The sequence below is a fragment of the Tursiops truncatus genome, chromosome 10, assembly GCF_011762595.2.
Source record: "Tursiops truncatus isolate mTurTru1 chromosome 10, mTurTru1.mat.Y, whole genome shotgun sequence".
NCBI classification, from domain to species: domain Eukaryota; kingdom Metazoa; phylum Chordata; class Mammalia; order Artiodactyla; family Delphinidae; genus Tursiops; species Tursiops truncatus.
In genome coordinates this window covers 13,999,669-14,019,832 of record NC_047043.1, presented here as the reverse complement: position 1 = coordinate 14,019,832, position 20,164 = coordinate 13,999,669, and the positions used below count along the sequence as shown (strand labels likewise).

At 41.8% G+C, this 20,164-nt stretch overlaps 1 protein-coding gene across 7 annotated transcripts in view; it reads right to left on the bottom strand.

Moving 5' to 3' along the window:
- The window catches only part of KDM1B (lysine demethylase 1B), a 55,628-nt gene that overhangs the window by 18,460 nt on the left and 17,004 nt on the right, over positions 1-20,164 (bottom strand). For all 7 annotated transcript variants that reach the window (XM_033863880.2, XM_033863879.2, XM_033863881.2 and 4 more), the window contains 10 exons: positions 18,043-18,081; positions 14,586-14,790; positions 12,642-12,826; positions 9,895-10,071; positions 9,442-9,516; positions 6,138-6,275; positions 5,075-5,246; positions 2,188-2,315; positions 1,048-1,179; positions 575-649 (listed from right to left, as the gene is read on the bottom strand). In XM_033863880.2, coding sequence (XP_033719771.1) covers positions 575-649; positions 1,048-1,179; positions 2,188-2,315; positions 5,075-5,246; positions 6,138-6,275; positions 9,442-9,516; positions 9,895-10,071; positions 12,642-12,826; positions 14,586-14,790; positions 18,043-18,081 — 1,326 coding nt within the window. The remainder of the gene's footprint in view (positions 1-574; positions 650-1,047; positions 1,180-2,187; positions 2,316-5,074; positions 5,247-6,137; positions 6,276-9,441; positions 9,517-9,894; positions 10,072-12,641; positions 12,827-14,585; positions 14,791-18,042; positions 18,082-20,164) is intronic.

The following is a 20,164-nucleotide window of genomic DNA, read 5'->3' as shown; positions in this document are numbered from 1 at the left end:
TGATTTCATAGATCACATTACAGCACCTTTCACTGTCCGCCTACTAAAGCTGTTTACAAAAAATTCAAATGATATAAAAGTACTTCTGCCACTTTCCAGATAAAAATGCAGAGTGTTCTTGAGCTGATTTAAAAAAAGTTTCCATGGTACAAACACAAAAAACACCACCAACTTGGAAACCACTGAATTACACAAAGTAAAACAGGTTTTTAAAATGCAGGACTTCTCAGAGCCTTTAATGTGCTCTTATTTAACCCTAAACTTAGACTGTAGTATATAATACTTTACAAACTAATTTGGCCAAGTTTTCTTCTCTTGTCAACTCTCAGAACTAATGTACCGTAGAACCCACTCTGAGAAACACTATTCAGAATTCCATCTGCCATGAATCTATATAGTGTTTGAATAATTAAATCTGATTTGCATATCCATACACAACAAGTAGAGATACAGAGCTCTCCAGAAATCGAACAAGGCTCTGGGCAGATTGCCAAAGGCAAACTGCTTGGTGGAAAACACTGGTCTCCCTTACTCCCAGGCCCCTGGCAGCACCTAGTGGAATCACAGCACTTACCTTTTGTGCTGTACACTCTGTCCCGTCTGTAGTGGTAACTTGCACTTCATCTCCAGAATAATCAATACTCTTTACCTGCTCAAGAAAAGCAGTTATGAAAAACATAATAAGGGACGGAACCATATGATCCAGGATCCTTTCCAATTCTCTTATTATGGGAGTTTACATTTCCAAGGCCATGGCGAATCACTTCCTGGCATTCAGAGAACTAAACAACAGGTATTGCTACTTCAGGGAACTCTCACTCAGCCCCTTGATTATTAATGAAAATGCATCTCAGCCACTATTGTTTCCAAACAGCAGCAGCTACCTCGTCGACAAGGATAATGTGACTGATCATAGTATCAAAAGTATTTGCAGACACTGGCTGAACATCAGAGCAGGCACCTGTCTCCTGTGTAATCCACGTGCCCCAAACTTCACATTCTCCAAACACCACCAAACCAGAGCCTCCCACCACTGTGGACACTCACTGGAGATCTGAGCCGAATGTCCAGTCCCTCTGCCAGTTTTTCCAAGATGACGGAGTATCCGGGAGTGAGGAGGGTGTGGTCACCGGCAAACTGGGCAAAGAATTCATTGTGGTCCCAGGAGCGAGCAGACACCTGGGAAACATCAGGATAGATTGGGAAACAAGAGGTGGTGTAAACCCTGGAGCCTGCACCTGAGGGACAAAAACAGGAGCCCCAAGGTGGGAAAGACCACCTCAGGCCAGAGGGCAGAGGGCAAAACAGAAAGGTGGGGGTGGTGGGGCATGAATAGATAAACCCAGGTGGATACCGCTGCCAGGGAAAGGAGATCTCTCAATAAAGCACAGGAAAGCTTATTTTGGAACAAAAGGTAGACGTGATTTGGGCATGGGTACCACTCCCTGATAAAAATGAAAGGTGTATTATACATCAACAACCCTGGATAAGGAGAATTCCATGAGAGGAGAATTGCATTCAATCAAATCCATATATAAATATGCCACCTAGATGTCTTCAACATGGAAATTCCACAGACACTGAAATGCAGCATGATTTTGGAAAAGTGTGATTCCAATTGCAAAGAATCACCAAATGGAAACATGAATTGTTGTCCCTGCCCGCCCCACCAAAGAGGATTATTAAGTGAGGGGTCATCCACAGAACCGCTGTTCAATGTACAGCATATCCAAGTATCGAGATCACAGTTGGTGACATGAATTAGGCAAGTTTAAATTTATTTTAGCAAGATGAACAGATCCTAATTGCAAAGATGCTCTATTCTGGTTTCTTAGGAGCAGTGTTTTCAGCCCACAGTTGCACAGAAATGGCTCGAGGGCCCCCAAGGAGGGCAAGGGGAAGGCAAGGACACTGGCTCTTGCCGCCTCCCTGACTCAGCCCAGCAGCCCTCCTGTATTCAGGTTTACGGACTGGGTGTCTTCACAGGTATGATTTGAAGACAGGTTTCTCTTGCTTTAAAAATTTTTTTTTTCAAAACCACTGTGGGTTTCATATACTCTAAAGTCCTGGTGTTTGATCTTTTAAGCAGCAGACCCATTGTTCCCCGTTTATCCAGACCATCCCAGGCTAAATATCTCAATATATAAAACACACACATACACAGAAACAAGCGTCTTCAAAGCCCACCTGATGGAGGCTGCTGCCACAGGCATATTCCAGGTTACTGAGATGGAACTGAAGGACCTCCTCCTCCAGCTCACTGAACTGGATTCCAGACTCGTTAATAAAAGCTTTGTAGATCTCCTCTATCTTTTCTGCAATGGGAATGGAGCAAAGCAGAAAAAAAAACTTTAACATTATTCTCGAATTCCTTATCTTTTGCGTTCCACCTCCTTCAACCTGCAAGGCCCCAAACTTTCGAAGACCTTTCCCAGGTAAACTCAGGGGGAAAGAGCATCTGTCTTGATAAGGTTGGTTTCTCTCAGGAAGTAAAAGCTTATCTTAATGGGGAACAAAACTATGCAGGTTCTATGTCTTCAACCATGTTTCATTTCTGCTTAGTTGAGAGACTATTTCTTCTTTTGCTCAAGATAAAGGAAAAGTAACCCTTGCACATATAAAGACAGAGAGAGGATTCCCACTCCCTTTCTGGTCCTATTGCCATCACCTTAAAGTCAAGTTCTTATAACAGCTCACCTCAACTAAGAGACCTATCATAGACTGACTACTGGCTATCTTCTCTCCCAAACATTCCAAATAGTCCATCATGGACTCTCATCATGCCCACCCTCTGGCTCAACACCTTTAATTACTGGTTCTCCATTGCCTATGTAATAAATTCCAAAAACCACAGCCAGACAGTGTTAGCACATTTTTAGCCTTTCCAAAGACAGCAAACACCACCTGTCCACTCACAGGCTCTGCTGCACTGCTGCTCAATCTTTTCCTGGAAATGCCAACCCTGCAAAGTCTGCTACTACCACGCCCCTCCCTGGAATGCCCTCCCCACCCCAGTCCCATCCGTCCTTTACAGACCAGCGTCACCTGGTCACTACCAGCCTCAGGAATCGCTCCTTGGTTATCAACCCCCAGCACTTATCTATCCCATTCACCTGGAACTTCGTTCCAATGATTGGCTTAGATTCCTTTTTGGGGGGGGGGGTGGGGGAAGGCTTGTGCCTGACAAAGTATAAGAATCTTAGCACAGGTTACTTCTTTATAACCTTCCCAGTGGTGACAACCACCCCACAGATACATTGCAGTCTCAAAGCTTCTATAAAGTATTGTGCACATGCTTGACTAGAAACAGAACGGAGCATCAGTTAACTTTTCTTTTTTTGACAACTCAAGGTTCTCATTAAAATGTTCCATTCTTAAGTTAGACTGTAGTATGGGGATGTCTGTGGCACCTCTGTGCTAGGCTTTTGCCCCTAGACCACTGGGCTTTTTTCCACTTTTAATACCTTTTTGTAGCAATCCCATTCCTGCCTCCTGCTATGTGGTTTCTATTTTCCTTTAGGTTTCGTAGAGGTGTGGGAAGAACCAAGACTGCTAGAACAGTATAAACAGACTGAGAGAAGCCTCAGTGTGATCTCTACGTAAATAACATTTAAAAGCTTTTAGTATATTTGCTTTGTGAAATTCACTCTAGCTTCTTAGTATTTATATTTTTGTCTTTTCAGCTAAATGCTAATAAGGTGAGAGCTCAGACAGCTGAGATAGGGCTAGGCAGGTTCTAATTGTAACCTCATGGAGAGATGTGCATACTATTATTGAAGCTTTTCCAAAAATATACTAATGAGATGAAACAACTACTTACACAGTAAGTGTTGCTGATCCTCCCTTAATAACTTGTTTTAAGTAAAGCCAAGACAAAGCAATATTGTTAACTTTTGTATTTGGTGGCCCTGAAAGAATTGTAAAGAAAAACGCCACCCAGCGACTATCACACACGTGCAAAAACACTAACCAGATTCTGACAACATAATGCAAGTACGCCTAGTCGCTGTCTTCATTTCCAGAAAATTCAACAACTCACCACTTGGTCTGGACACCACATTTGGTTAAATGTTCCCTGTCAACCCCAGTTAAGTTTCTAAAAATGTTCTGTTACGGTTTGTCAGTCAACACTTACTAAGGGCGATTAGAATGTGGGTTGGTCTCAGAGGCGAAGAATTGAGGTCGCGGTGGGGAGGGCGGGGGGCGAGGGGGGTTGGCGGCGTGGGGCAGGCGGGGAGGGAGGATAAAAAGAGGAGACAGACAGTCCCTGCTCTTGAGAAATGTACCCCAAACAGAGACAGAGTGTATTCCAGGATGGAGACTTGAGACCCCTTGCACAGAAACACATAGCTGAAGCAAATTAATACCCTGCCAATTGGATTCAAATGCTCGTACTGTAAGAAACTCCGACATGCTTCCAAGAATTACAAGTGAATACATTCAGGTCATGAAATTGTAGGTTAAACAAATATCAATTTAAGAAGCAATATAGTAAGATCTCAGCGGGTGCCCGCAGGGAAATGAGCTGTTACAGTCAGGTTTTCTAAAGGGTGAATATTGTCCATTTAGTACCAAAGCCTAAAAACTTTGAATTAAAGTTCTTAAATCATAATACAGAGTCTTGCATTCTTAAACAAAATATACTGGAAAAAAATCTTAACCTACTGTCCAAAAAAGAAAAGGAATCCTTTCACACAGGAACTCTTATCTAGAAGAGTCATTATGTGGTGGCTTGTTATTCACATAGAGCTTACCACATGCTTCCTTAAAAGTAAGCTCTTCTGGGAAATTGAAAATTAAACATTTAAATAATTTTCTTAAACACTGGCTATTGTGTAAAGAATTATGTGTGCGTATGTGCATGCGTGCGCACACACACACACACACACACGCATCTAAAGGTCCCTGAGGCAGTTCTGCTCCCCTCTGTGGAATGGTCAGTTCAAAAGGAACGCTCCTGAGGACTATTCTTGTTGCATCCATCCAGGCTTGTGGATGAATGATGCTACCGCTAATCAAGCTCAGGTTAGAATGAGACTCAGATGGAACAATCAGAACACCATTCTCCCCATACCTCCTAAAGGGACATCTTGGAGCTGAGTCTTATCCTTCCTCCACTCAGAGACCACATCCAAGAGAGCATTAAAATGAAAATCCATGCGCTTGTCAATAGTGGGGTCAGTTATTCTTCCACCTTCCTGAATTAAGTCACATCTTTCTCCAAATTTATGCATGCTGATGCCAAGCTTCAAAATAATAAGAATAAGAAGGTGAAAAGTTTTCCCTGGAAAAAACAGGTACAGGTTCTAAGCTGAAATCAGACAGAGCTCTCATGGAGAAAAGGGTCTAGGACCTCTCAAAAACAAATGCTGATTGGGGAATGGCAGCAAAGTAAGGCAGTGAAAAACCAGCATGGAATCTGCGAATGTCAGCGTGCCAGCAACAGCTCCTATGCCACGCCCTCCACAGCTTTCCAGCCAGTATTTATCAATGTTTCAGACGCTACAGCTGTGCACCGCCTCTCTCTGCTCTGACATCCTATTTCCTCTGTGGAATCTCATGTGAAAGAGCACACAAACACACGAACGCTCACAGAAGTTGAAATTGAATTGACTGTCAATAAATAGCTCAGAAAAATCCTTGGGCCTACCATAGGTCTTCAAAGACACTAGGTAGGTTTGCCTGATGAAAGATTTGATTCTCAGATAAACAATGAATACCTTTTTTTCTTTAAGATAAGTATGTCCCAAATATTGCATGCAAAACATCCCGTGTAATATGTGGGACATACTTATACTAAAAAAATGATTGTTATTTATCTGAAAGTCAAATTTAAGTGGGCATTCTGTAATTTTGTTTGCTTAACCTGGCAACCCTAATCAAGTGGCCTGCAAATAACGCACAAATACAATTAAAGACCTTGGGGCGGGGGGGGAATATTTTAAGTCCTCTAGTTCCACCTTCGCAGAAAGGAAGAACTATACTTGTTGTTATTTACTTTTCAGAGGGCGTGAGGGGGCAAGAAATCATTTTGGGGTTGTTACATATTATTTAGAAGCATATTAATACTGCACACAAGCAAACTAAGACCATTTTTTCTTTTCTTTATCTACAATACAAATCTTAAAGAAACCCACTTGTTCACACATTAGTGCTACTGGGTTGTTAATACAGCCGTTGACAATCTGGGCTCCTCGTCCCACTGTGACGCCTGTGAAAGACTTATCATCCCACACTCGGCCTCCAATTCTGTCTTTGGCCTCCAGGACAGTCACCTAAAAAGACAATCAGGGAAGCTGAATAGGATGCAGTATAAATGTACAGTGACATTGTTAAATGAGTTTCATATCCGGTTAATGTATTATTATATTATTAGAGAAACAACTTTAAAAAGAGGGCAGTGTGCATATGATCCAGGAATCCCACTCCTGGGCATACATCCAGACAAAACTATAATTCAAAAAGATACATGCGCCTCTATATTCATAGCAGCACTATTCACAATAGCCAAGATATGAAAACAACCTAAATGTCCAACGACGAATGCATAAAGAAGATGTGGTACACATATACAATGGAATACTACTTAGCCATAAAAAAGAATGAAATAATGCCATTTGCAGCAACATGGATGGACCTAGAGATGATCATACTAACTGAAGTACGTCAGAAAGAAAGACAACTACCATATGATATCACTTATATGTGGAATCTAAAATATGACACAAATGAACTTATTTACAAAACAGAAACAGACTCACAGACACAGAGAACAGACTTGTGGTTGCCAAGGGGGAGGGATGGACTGGGAGTTTGGGATTAGCAGATGCAAACTATTATATATAGAATGGATAAACAACAAGGTCCTACTGTAGAGCACGGGAACTATATTCAATATCCTGTGATAAACCATAATGGAAAAGAATATGGAAAAGAATGTATACATACCTATATGTATAACTGAATCACTTTGCTGTACAGCAGAAATTAACACACTGTAAATCAACACTACTTCAATAAAATAAATTTAAAAAAAAAGAGGGCAGTGTGAATAGGAGCCCAAGTAGATGTTAAAAACAAACAACGCAGGCTCTAGCAAGGAGTAAGTGAGTGGTCTGCTGGAGAAGCCCCTCAAACTGTTTCCTCTCAAATCCCAAAATGATAAGACTGGATGAACTAGCATGTGAAATGCACATTGAAAGCTTTTATTAAATAGTATTCCATAAATTAAAAGGCACTCTTAAAAACTAAGTTAGGGGCTTCCCTGGTGGCACAGTGGTTGGGGGTCCGCCTGCCGATGCAGGGGACGCAGGTTCGTGTCCCGGTCCGGGAGGATCCCACATGCCGCGGAGCGCCTAGGCCCGTGAGCCATGGCCGCTGGGCCTGTGCATCCGGAGCCTGTGCTCCACAACGGGAGAGGCCACAGCAGTGAGAGGCCCGTGTATCGCAAAAAAAAAAAACTAAGTTAAAGAGGTGGTTTTGTCCTATGAAATATCTGTGTCTGTAGCAAAATTCCTTTAGCATTGTAAACAGGCCTTAACTTCCCTATGACTATTATTAAAAAAAAAAAATCATATGTCATTATATCTAAGTATGGCCTCACAGGCTTGGCCAAAGCAGGTTGGTCCCACCACACCCAGACCGTTTTATCTCCTCCAAATTTCTGATGCTGGTGGTGGTGGGAGCTGCTCTCAGGTGGACAGCCCCGTGGCTCAAAGAGCTTCACTGCCCTTGGTTGTGGTAACTGAAAATGTGAATCCTCTTCAGGGCAAAACCAGTCCTTTCATTTCTGGATCCCTAAAAGCACTTCTTCAAATTGCTCCAGGAGGTTCCCCGAGCTAAACATCTCTTAGGTTAGGAGGAGTCTACTTCCTAACCACGAGGGAGTGGGGTGACCTCCCCAGGGTCTCCTTAGAGAAAGGGGAGAATAACAGAGGTCCCCTAAATATGCTTCTTCCTTGGACCTATATTTCTCATTTTCTCCAACTAGAAAGGCTACAGCTTGTGATTCTCCCCTCCCCACCTTCTTTCTCTGACTTCAGATGAACTCAGAACCATCCGTTTCTAGTTTATTTTAGTCTATAAGAGGAAGGCTGAACATTAAAGACAGCACCCCTCCTAGACTTTGGCTAGGACTAACCTTCCTTGTAACATAATATGTGGGTTTCCCAAGTGAAAAATGAACAAGAAACCTTGGCCCTAATATCTAATGCTGAAATACATAAATGACCAATTAAAACACCTCATAGCTTAATACCACTTAGACAATATTTTGAAATGCAAACAGACTTCTTATACATTCAACTCAGATTCTTCTGTTTTGTCAGCAATATATATAAGAATCCAAGACGTAGGTCTTGCATTCCACCAAAAGGAAAACCTCTTAGGCAGAGCCACTGAAAACTTTCTCATCGCCGAAACTCCTCCAGCAGAGAAAAACGTTGTGAAAAAGAAGTTGTTTCTTTCAGCCAGAGAGAATATAGCGAAAGACTAATTCAATTCTACCAAACTGATTTTCACATTCGGTTTAATGGAAGACCAAAGTCCTTGCAAAACAAGTTTTTAAAAAAGGAGAAATGAGTCAGACATAGCAAGTCCCAGAAATTTGGAAGATTTGAATGAATCTAATGGAAATTAGATACTGAATTGCACAATTTTTGTTTTTTTGTAATAGTCTCTATTTTGGCTAATTTTGAACAATTAGAATAAGGCAACATACTAGATAAAAAGAAATAATATCCTTCTCCTTGGGGAAGAAGGATACCTCAAAAATATACAGTACTTTAAAAGTCACATAATTCTGTCTTAACCCTGGATTAACTAATTCAATCCTGCTTCCAAAAGCAAAGATTGTTTGTTTTCAAAGTGTGATTTTCATAAGAAAATGTAACTGGATAGTTCATTAACTTTTATGCAGGAAATGGTGCATTTCCAAGCTGCTATTTGTTGTCTCAAACTATTGCAGAAACAAGGGCTTTTTCTTCACTGCTGTGTCAATAATGACATGTCAAGAATTTCTGCTTTTTAAATTTTACTTTTTATTTTATTTTTTGGCCACACCACATAGCATGCAGGATCTTAGTTCCCTGACCAGGGATCGAACCCGTGCCCCCTGCAGCAGGGGCGCAGAGTCTTAACCACTGGACCACCAGGGAAGTCCCAAGAATTTCTGCTTTAATATCATCTTAGAGTCTCTTGAGTCTTGCCCATCATAGTCTAAAATCCTCTCCAAAGCTGCTGGAGTTTCTATTTCCTCTACCTTTCTTCAATTAAACCAATTGCAAATTTTGTATCTTTTCTAGGATCTATTGTAAAGTTATAAAGATATAATGTATTTAGCATTCTTTGCTAAAATCAGGAACTAGTTTCCAAGTCTTAGAACATTCGGACCAAAGGAGCAGTTAACCATCTGTTTCCGCCTCCATGTCCCCCAAATCTTACCTTAATTCCAAAGTTATGCAGTTGCCTAGCAGCTGCTAATCCTGCTGGACCAGCTCCAATAATGATGACTGATTTCTTTAACAAAAAAAAAAAAAAAAGAGAAAGAAAAGAAAAAGAAACAAAAATCCAATTAGAGCAATGGAAACAATGTAATAGAAGGTACTAGCTGCTGAGCAACGTTCGTTCATCTGTATTTCCTTGATGTCCTGTCTGTACAAGTTATTTCCCTGAAGAATACATTAGTACTTGTCCTGAGTCAGCCCTTCCTCCTTTCTACCGCCTAGAGGAATAGTGATTGATATTCTCTTCCCTTGGAGAAATGCATATTCTACAAAAGTCTTGCCTTCTAACTTTTATAGTGCTTACGGGAGTTTTACTTGTATTATGAACATTAATGTACTAGCATTTATCATGACCGATGGTGGTGGTATTGCTAGAGCTACAGTCACGTACGTTGTGGTAATCTTTAGGAAGAAGATGCTGGTCGGTGCCGACGGTGAGAACTCCTGTGTTGATGAGACCTTTCCTCGTCATAAAATAAAGTATCCTCTCCACTTCCTGAACACATCGGATGCGCACGAGACCCCGGACGATGATGTGAGGAATACATTTCTGAGGAGTAAGAGCTTCCTGTGTTTGGAAATAAAACCAAACTGTTAAAACCAACCAACCAACCAAAAACAACTCTTGGTTCCTCAGAAAGTGAAACGTAGCATTACCGTATGACCCGGCAATTCCACTCCTATGTACTTACTGCAAAGAACTAAAAACATAGGTTCAAAAAAAATTCACAGCAGCACTATTCAAATTGCCAGGACAACCAAGTGTCCATCAGTGGATGAAAGGATAAAGGAAAGGTGGTCTATCCATACATGGAATATCATTTGGTCATAAAAAGAAATGAAGTGCTGATGCATGCTACAACAGGAATGAACCTTGAAAACATTATGCTGAGCAAAGAAGCTAGTTACAGAAGGCCACGTATTGTATGATTCCGTTTATATGAAATACCCAGAACAGGCAAATCTTATAGAGACAGAAAGTAGTTGTCAGAAGCTGGGGGAAGGGAGGAATGGGGAGTCTCTGCTTAATGGGTGTGGAGTTTCCTCTTGGGGTAATGAAAAAGTTCTAGAACTACATAGAAGTGATGGTTACACAATACTGTATACGTATTTAATGCCACTGAATTATCCATTTTACAATGGTTAAAAGGGTAAAAATGGTAAATTTTATGTTGTGTGTTTTACTACAATTAAAAAAAAAAACAACCTCTCCAGGTAATTGGAATCCATCATTTATCACTAAGATATAGTAAGACCAAAGGAAGGTCTGCCTGGCGAAGGAAAAAAAGGAGAAAGGGACAAAAGAAGCACATAGCAATCTGCATTTTATCACCTAAGTTTCCCCTCGCAGAGAATGACTGACCCGAATGACTGACCCAGGAGTGTGGAGGCAGACCATACCACAAATATATTCCTGATTCAATAAGTCACACAACAAAGGCCATTACAGAAACCCAGGATGCTGCTTGCACTGGCAGCAGAAAAAGCTGGACACTCATCACTGATAAGACATGGGGGGAATGGACTTAGGAACTTGTTAAAAAAAAAAAAAAAAGACACTGCCTTTCTCTTTTCACCCCAGCAGCTTTGGCAAGGCCTTGGTCTGTTTCAAAGATTCAAGAGTAATGTGGCCTCTGCCCAGTGTCACGAAGTTAGAACAGGCTTGGGCCATGCTGGCGGTGGCGGAGTGGGGAGAGGGCCCACCCTGGCCTTTCCTCTACTTGTCCCCAAGCCCCAGCTCCAACAGAACCTGAACACAGGAAGATGACTATATACTCAAAATGCGAAAGAAATAACACGTACAACATTGGCTTGGATTGCTGCAGAAGATTAAAACACGTGTTGGTATTAATGACGTTAAAAAAAAAATCACGATGAAAGATCCCGCGCTCCGCAAAGAAAGATCCCGCATGCCACAACTAAGACCTGACGCAGCCATAAAAATAAAATAAATAAAGATTTAAAAAATCATTTCAAAGTCTGACCCCTTTAAAGCAACCATATTTGAGTTTTCCCACTAGAGTATTAAATAGATACAATACTTGCTATCTTATTACAAATTAAAATAGATCCACACTGATAAGTGGAGGATTTGTTTTTTTTATAAGATTCTTCTCCTGTATAAGTCAAATTTCAAAGTCAACTAAAAAGAAATGGGAAGAAAAATGAACCCAAGGCTGTTTCTGAAAAGTGCATCTTCACAACTTATTTACAGGAAATTCTGACCAGTTTTGTTTAGTTCAGCAAATGTTTATTGAATACCTCCCTCAAGCCTGCTGGAGAGGAAATGAATAATTCTACCTTGTCCAATCCACTCACCTGGGTGTAATTCATATAAACTGCATTTATAGCCAAAACTTAATCAAGTCATCTCAGACTGGAGTCTAATCCAGTGAAATACCGGGTTGGAACCGGAATATCTTTCTTTAACCAAGATTTCTTTGGCAGTCTTGTAAAATGTTCTGCATTCAGCAGGCACTCAGATAATTGCAGAAGAAATTAATAAATTGGAAAAAGACTAGCATCAGGAAAGCCTCTGCTTTAAAAAGAAAACAAAACTCGTGGTCCCGCCCTGCCCACCCTCTAATTTATCTTCATCCCTTTCAAGGTGGGCACTGTGTGAGGGCCCTAACATTTATTCAGTCCCAGCAAAAAGCGAATCGCTGGTCTCAGATGCTTGAGGATAATCAGGTGAGTCAGAATCCCTGCCCTCGAGGGGTTTATAATCCAATCTTTAATATTTTATTCTTTTTTCTCCTGGTATTGTCACTGGAACTCGTTGAACCAAATTTTGCACCATATAACTAGAGAGTGAAGAATTCTGATGACACATGGTCTAAAGTGGTGGTTCTCAGGAAGGGGAGACTTTGCCCCCATTTGGCAATATCTGGAGACATTTTTGGTTGTCACAACTGGGGGAAGGGGGTGCTATGGCATGTGGGGAGTAGAGGTCAGGGATGCTGCTTAAACATCCTACGATGCAGAGGACAGCCCCGACACAGAGAATATCCACCCAAATGTCAGGAGTCCTGAGGTGGAGACACCCGGATCCAAAGGTTCTGTCCACAGTCAAAGCAACTTCTCTCCTTAACAGAAATCTGTGTCCATGTGCTGCTGGCTAACACACCCTTCACTCACCTTGCAGTTAGTGTACCACAGGGCAAGGATGAGGTTCCTCAGAGCCAGGTACATGGTGGGGTCTCGGGAATATTCTGGGAACTCATAGAGCTCGTCCAGCTCCATCACGTCTGGCCTCACGCACAAGGCTTTGCCGCACTCGTTGGGCTGGTAGAAAGGCTGGAAGTACCGGTTCATGCCTGGAACTGAGAGAAGACACAGAATGGGCAAACCTCACAAGCTGTAAATTCTAAATCTGGCTAAATTGAAGAGCAAAAAGAAACCAGAAAGGAAAGCCTAGACAAGCTCCCCAGTCTGTCCTACATAAATATTTCCACTTCCTCTGTCCAGTTAGACAAAATAGGCGTGAATTAAACAATTTTTTTTTCCCATTCGTTCTTCAAAAATTCAATTTCTGTGGCATGGAAATTTTTTTTTTTTTTAATTTTTTGGCCACGCCACACAGCATGTGGGATCTAGTTCCCCAACCAGGGATCAAACCTGTGTCCCCTGCATTGGAAGGACGGAGTCTTAACCACTGGACCACAGACCAGGGAAGTCTGGAATTTTTTTTTTAAATTTTTTACTGTGGTTAAAAAAAACACGTGCCATAAAATTTACCATCTTAATCATGTTTGAGTGTTACCATTCAGTAGTGTTCAGTATACTCACATTGTTTTCCAACAGATCTCCAGAACATCTTCATCTTGCAAGACCAAAATTCCAAGCCCAACTGAATGCCAAGTCCCCATGGAAATATATCTTAAAAGCAACTTTCACTGGAATTTTTCTGATTATAAAATTAATAGGTTCATAGAAGTAAATAACAATCACTAACTACTGATAATCCTTGAGCGGTGTTAACATTTAGGAGTATAGTCTAACCTTGGTTCTGTTTCTATGAATAGAGAATATAAATATAACTGATATTTTTTCTTACAAAGCCAGAAAAAAATGCAATAAAAAGGCTGTTTTTCCTACCTGCTTTTCAAGAACAGTGTCCCATGTCATTAAATATGACTTCAATGGACATATAATATTATCCTATTTATTATTTAACCACTGCCCTATTGCTGGGCACTTAAATTTCAGCCAATTACTTCACTATTATAAACAATGCCACACAAATCTTTGGACTTACTTTTGATAATCTTTGATAATTTATTTAGGATAAATTCCTACATCCAAAGAACATCTATTTTAAGGTTTTTGATTCATGCTGCCAAATTGTCCTTCATAAATGTATACACTAGTGGTATCTGAGTTGCCTGCTTTATTCCTCCTTCATTAATACTGGGATTTATCACTTCAGCTTTGATTTTGACCACACCTGCATTTTTAGAGGGCCCAGTGTTATTAGTTAAAAACCTTAAGATAGGGCTACAATGTCAAAACCTACTTGCACCATCAAAGATGAAGTTTGTTAGTGTGCAGGAGATGACCTACAATTCTTGCTTGTACACCAAGAATTCTGATGGAGAATTTTAAAGATCCCTTTAAAGTAAATGGTTATCAGTCTGCCTGCCTTGACCTGAAGTTTTTCCAAGAGTGGGTTGTTTGGCTGAGATTAGCAATGGCATAATTAGAAGCAGAAAGACTCGGGGAGAAAAAAGAAGGGTGGCTCATAGGGTCAAAACCTTCTTCTGGCATGTCAGAGTGAGTAGGTATTATCATCAAATTATGCAGCTATCCAGCTTTCAAAGAAATGCTCGTTGAACTCCGTAGGCATGATTCCTGGACCAGTGTTACAGGCTTTCCCACTGACTGAGGGCAAAATTAACTGTCCAATATATACAAATGATACGAGTGATCCACAGTGAAACCAGATCCGTGAAATAATGAGGTGCTTTGTAGCAAGCTGCACACATTAAAAAAAAAAATCTTTTCCGTTCTGCTCACCCACATATTTCCAGGGCAAGGGCGGAGGGAGGAGGGAAAGCGGGGAGGGCCAGGACCAGCTCTCACCCAGCACACAGGGGACTGCCTTGGAGTGCTCCAGCTTCCCAGGACTGGCATCGCTGGCCGTGCGGTGTGTGCTGGTGCAGGACGGGCTCATGCCAACGCAGTCGGGGTAGTAGGCAGAGAGCAGGGGTGCTGCCACGCTATCTTTCAGCAAAGGAGGTAGGATGAGCATGGAGTACCACCAATGGTTGGAAACTTCCGACACTCTCTGCAAGGGGGCAGAGCAAAACGAAGAGGGACAATGGCAACCAAGAAATGTACATGCAGATGGTTCTCGTCGTGTCATCCATTCTCATTCATCCTTAACCCTTCTACTCTGCCTTCTCCCACTCCATAGTCCTAGACCAGAGTTCTGCACAGGAAGATCAGAAACAAAAAATGCCTGATGAGACCTGGAGAGAATGTTTCCTAGGCCGAGTTTTTTCAGATCTTCAGCAACGGCCTCCCCCTTTCCCTCCCTCAAAAAACCCCACCAACACCAGGTAAGTCTTAAAGCTACCCCCACTGACTCTACCGCAAGCCCAGGTTTGTTTGAGTCTGACATGAGAAACTTATTTCTGTTCCGTAATCATTTATCGCCCATCCCTTCCCCCTTTTAACTGAGGATCTAAAGATAACTGAAATTACAAAGTTCAGCAGAAAAAACTATTCTCTGGAGTAGCAGTCCAAACAGTACTGCTTTTTGCCAGAGGCTACTAAAAAAACTTCAGAGGGAAAAGTACATGACAATCATCAAAATAAAATGCTCCATGTAGAACTGAATTGAAAAAGCTATTTTCAGTCTTAAAATATGTGATCATATTCCAGAGATGATTTAACATACGGAGCCATTCGATCAAAGCAGCCCCGTGATGACTAACTATTGTGATAAAAATAAAATTTACCTGGCTTCTAAAGCGAAACTGCCACATACCCTATGTTAGGCAGCCTTTGCTACACGTGATCTTGAATGTACGCTCCAGGAACTCTAGGAACCTGGTAGAGGAGAACTCTGGGCTCAGGGACCCTCTGATGCTAGTTATCCAGGCTCCACGCAAATGCCACCTGCCATCAAGCAGGGGTTTGTGATCTCAAGATGCATTTTATTTGCCCTTCAAAGTCCAAATCTGGGGCAAGCATTTTTCGGCTTACTACAAACCCTAACACCCCCCATAAGTTACTCCCAGCTGCTACACACATTTATTTTACTTGCCCGGCCCGTGAAGGCTTTTCAGTTTGCAATCTTTGTCCTCAAGGCTTGTTTTAGGTTTGGCTACCCTTGAGCAGCCTGTGCTGGACCAAAAAGAAGGAAAGCTTCAGTTCCTTCTCCAACACAGCAGGGCTGCCTCTATGGACCCCCTTCCTGGCTCCGACAGAGTAAAACTGGGTGTTCAGATCCTGACACTCGAAATGGACCAAAGAGGGCAGAATGTAGATGCCTTAAAAAAACAAGAACCCCCCAAAATTAAATAAAGTAAACCAACCAAAAAAAAGGGAGGAAAAAACAAAAACAAACCACATACCCAAGTGCTTCCCATTCTAATCCACTTCCTGGGCCTTGCAGCTGTGTTGGGAAATTAAGTCAGGACCCAAGAGAGACCCTGCCATTGCTACCTGCCCCAGGCTTTCTTCTCCTTGGAAGCCCACCTGAGGGCGCGCCAACCAGCCTCTGGCTTAGCGTAGGAGAAAGTCAATGACTGGTAAACAAACACGTGGTCTTGCTATTCCGAGTGTGTTAGCACACTCACCATTCTGGGACACCTGACTATAATTTTGTCAATATGCCATCAAATGTTCCACTCTCGCTTTTAATACACATACCACTGAAGAAACTGTGCTGGATACAGTCAGTCTATTAGCATATTTAATGAAATGCCCACTACACTCGGTTAAAAAGTTGTCTCCCCAAATTCACGTCTACCCAGAACCTCAGAATGTGACCTTATTTGGAAACAAGGTCTTTGCAGATGTAATTTGTCACACTGTAGTACAGTGAACCCTAAATTCACTCTAATGTGTCCTTATAAGAAGAGAAGAGACACAGGGACCGGGAGACACACAAGAGGAAAAAGGTCATGTGAAGATGGAACAGAGATTGGAGTGATGTGGCTATAAGCCAAGGAATGCCAGGGATTGCTGGCAGTGCCAGAGCTGGAAAAGGCAAGGAAGAATCCTCCCCTAGAGACTTCAGTGGGAACACGGCCCTGCTAACACCCTAATTTCAGACTTACAGCCTCTGGAACTATGAGACAATAACCTTCTGTTGCTTTAAGCCCCCCAGGTGGTGGCAAGTTGTCCCAGCGGCCCTAGGAAACTAATACAGGCACTCAAAATTTAGAAACTGCTTTAAAGGTAACCCCAGAATCCATATGAATAGAAAAAGGGTAGCAGGTATAGGTGACATGGCTATAAACCTGCTCCGGACTCTTTCTTAACCAAAGACAAAAATAAATAACGGGCAGATGAATATCCAGGGACTCTTCCAAGCTTTTTAAAGTTCTTATATCCCAAGAATATGGCCTCTGTCCTAAAGTTCAGACTCCTTGCGCGCAAAATGGGGAAATATTCTTAAGGTATTTGTAAGTGTTATTTAAAGTTATTTTGTCCTTTCTTTCTGTAATGTCATCCTGTGTACCCTAAATCCAGAAATTATTTAGGTCACTGCTTTACTATGGAAATGTTTGACGGTACCACTGTTTTTATTTTTTTAATGGGTCTGTGTGCGCACGCACGCACACACGCGGGCATCTCACACAGCCCTTTATGTAACAGAATAGATATGCTAGGCGTCAATTCTCCCTTTGCCTAAACATCAGTCACAGTCCCTGGGTTTCAGACATCTAGAAAAACTACAAACTATCTTGGATCGCTGTAATGCAGAATAACTCAGAAACTCAGAATTTTAAAAAATCATTTTCTGAAACAGCTATTGGATCTAGCTATGTGGCAAAATTGGCCAGCTCAGGTGGCAAAGTTTCCTAAGACAGATGAAATGTGATGAGGCTCTGCCAGCTGCTTCCCCTTCCACATCTGGGCAGGGATGGGACAAAGCAGTTATGCTGAGGTCAGAATACACAAAAACACTCTCACAGCTGAGTCTGGGCCAAGACCATCAAATTATGGGCCTCTTGTTCTCTTCCTGGAACGATTCAAGTGGAGAGAAGGTCATAAAGTCGCCCTTGAAAAACAAGTATAACAAGTCTAGTCCCTGTAGGAAGGCAAGGTGTCCGTTTCTTCCTTTTCGTTTCCTTTTAACATAGAGCAATAACATTTTAGTTTTTTATTTTTTAAGTTGGGAGAGGATCACCCACAATACCACTATTGCTAGCATTTTCATCATGTTATCCTGTTAGATAAAAACCCCTTGGATCAGCAACCAAAAAAAAGAGAGATACTCATAAAACTGTTACTGTCATTTACTTATAGCACTTATCACTGAAGGCGTGACGCACTCTAGGCTAGAACATGCAGAAATACTCACGAGATCCTCTGGAAGGGAACAATGATCTGAGGTCTCAGGCTGCAAAAACAATACAAAAAACAAGCATTAATTAGGTTTAATTATAAAATATAGTCTTAAGTGTCAATTACCTTCAAGAAGATACCCCTTTTCACTGATTAGACTGGTTTAAAAAAAAAAAAGTGTGATAAAACACCGCATGAATGAGGGTACGGGGAAGACAGCCTCTCTTGTAAAGATGTCCTGGCTGGAAATCTAAAAGAATGTAACCACTCTGGAGAACAGTTTGACAACATACGAAACTTTTAAATGCATGATAATTTGGCATTATCTTGTATCTATGCCCAGCAATTCCAGCCTTGCTATACAGACATACCTCAGAGACACTGTGGGTTCAGCTCCAGACCAACCATTGCAATAAAGCAAATATTGCAATAAAAGTGACTCAAACGAATTTTTTGGTTTCTCAGTGCATATAAAAGTTATGTTTACACTATGCTGTAGTTTACTAAGTGTGCAATAGCAAAAAAAAATTACCATACATACTTTAATTGGAAAGTACTTTATTGCTAAAAATGCTAACCGTCAATGCAGGGTTGCCACAAACCTTCAATTTGTAAAAAAAAATGCATATCTGCGAAGCGCAAAAAAGCAAAGCACAATAAAACAGGGCACACCTGTGTTTTCTAGAGAGACCCTCATCCATGTGCACCAAGAGAAAGATTAGAAAATGTTCAAAGGAGCACTGTTTTTAAGAAACAGAAGATACACACAACCCAGAAGTCCATCGAGAGTAGAATGGAGAAATAAACTGTATTATAGTCAAGAGAATAAACTACAGCTACATGTTACAACATGGACGCCCCTCACAAACATAATGGTGAGCGAAAGAAGCCAGACCCCAGAGCATACATACTGTCTGACTCCATGTACATGAAGTTCAAAAGCAAGCAAAACAGCCATAGTGTTGTGAAGTCAGAGGGGTAAGTACAGATCCACAGCCGTACCACCCTGGATGTGCCTAGTCTCTCTGGTTTCAGAAGCTAAGCAGGGGTGGGCCTGGTTAGTACTTGCATGGGGGAGAAGAGTTAGTAGGTAGTTACTCTGGGGAGGCAAGGGATGGACTCTGTGAGTGAAAAGGGGTGCAAGGGGGCTTCTGAGGGGTTGGTAAGTGTTCAGTGTCTTTACTGGGAGCTGGCTAAATGGGGACTCTGAAAATTCACTGAGCTATGCATTTTGACTTGTGCATTTTCTGTTTGTATGTGATATTTCAATGAAAAAAAGTTACCTAAATAAACTGAAGACTGGCATACCATATGGCCTGGGAAATCTGGCCCTTGGAATATATTCCAGAGAAACTCTTGCATGTGTGCATGCACTAGGAGAGACGTGCAAGAATGCTCACAGAGCGCTGTGTGTAGCAGCCGCAAATCAGAAACAACCCTCACACCTATGAACAGGAGAATAGACATGTTGGGGTAGATTCACACAACGCAAAACTACACAGCAGGGAAAATGAATGAACCAGACCTGCAGGCATCAACATGGATGCAGCGGAAAAACCTCAACGTTAAGTAAGAGAACAAAGCTCAGAGGAATACACACCATAGAATACAATTTACAACCAACATAAAAATATGCAAAACTTTACATGTTATTTATAGTGTCATACGTATTTATCAACTCTGTAACAAAAAGCAGAGGAAAAATGAATACAAAATGCGAAATACTGTTTGCTCTTGTAGGAGAGGCAGAGGAAGAAAACTACTGGGGGGAACCCAGGGAGTTGCAGAAGCACTGGTAACGCTCTGTTTCTAAAACCAGGTTGGGGGGCACACAGTGAGTGTTCACCTTCATCCTTTATTCCTCACACACAAGTTATAAATACTCTACTGGGTCTAAGAATTATTTCATATTAAAAACAACTGGATAGGGACTTCCCTGGTGGTCCAGTGGTAAAGAATCCACCTTTCAATGCAGGGGACACGGCGGGTTCGATCCCTAGTCGGGGAGCCAAGATCCCACATGCTGCGGGGCAGCTGAGCCTGTGCGGGGCAACTACTGAGCCCGCACACCACAACTACAGAGCCCACGCGCTCTGGAGCCCGCACACCACAACTAGAGAGAAGCCCGAGAAGCCCGT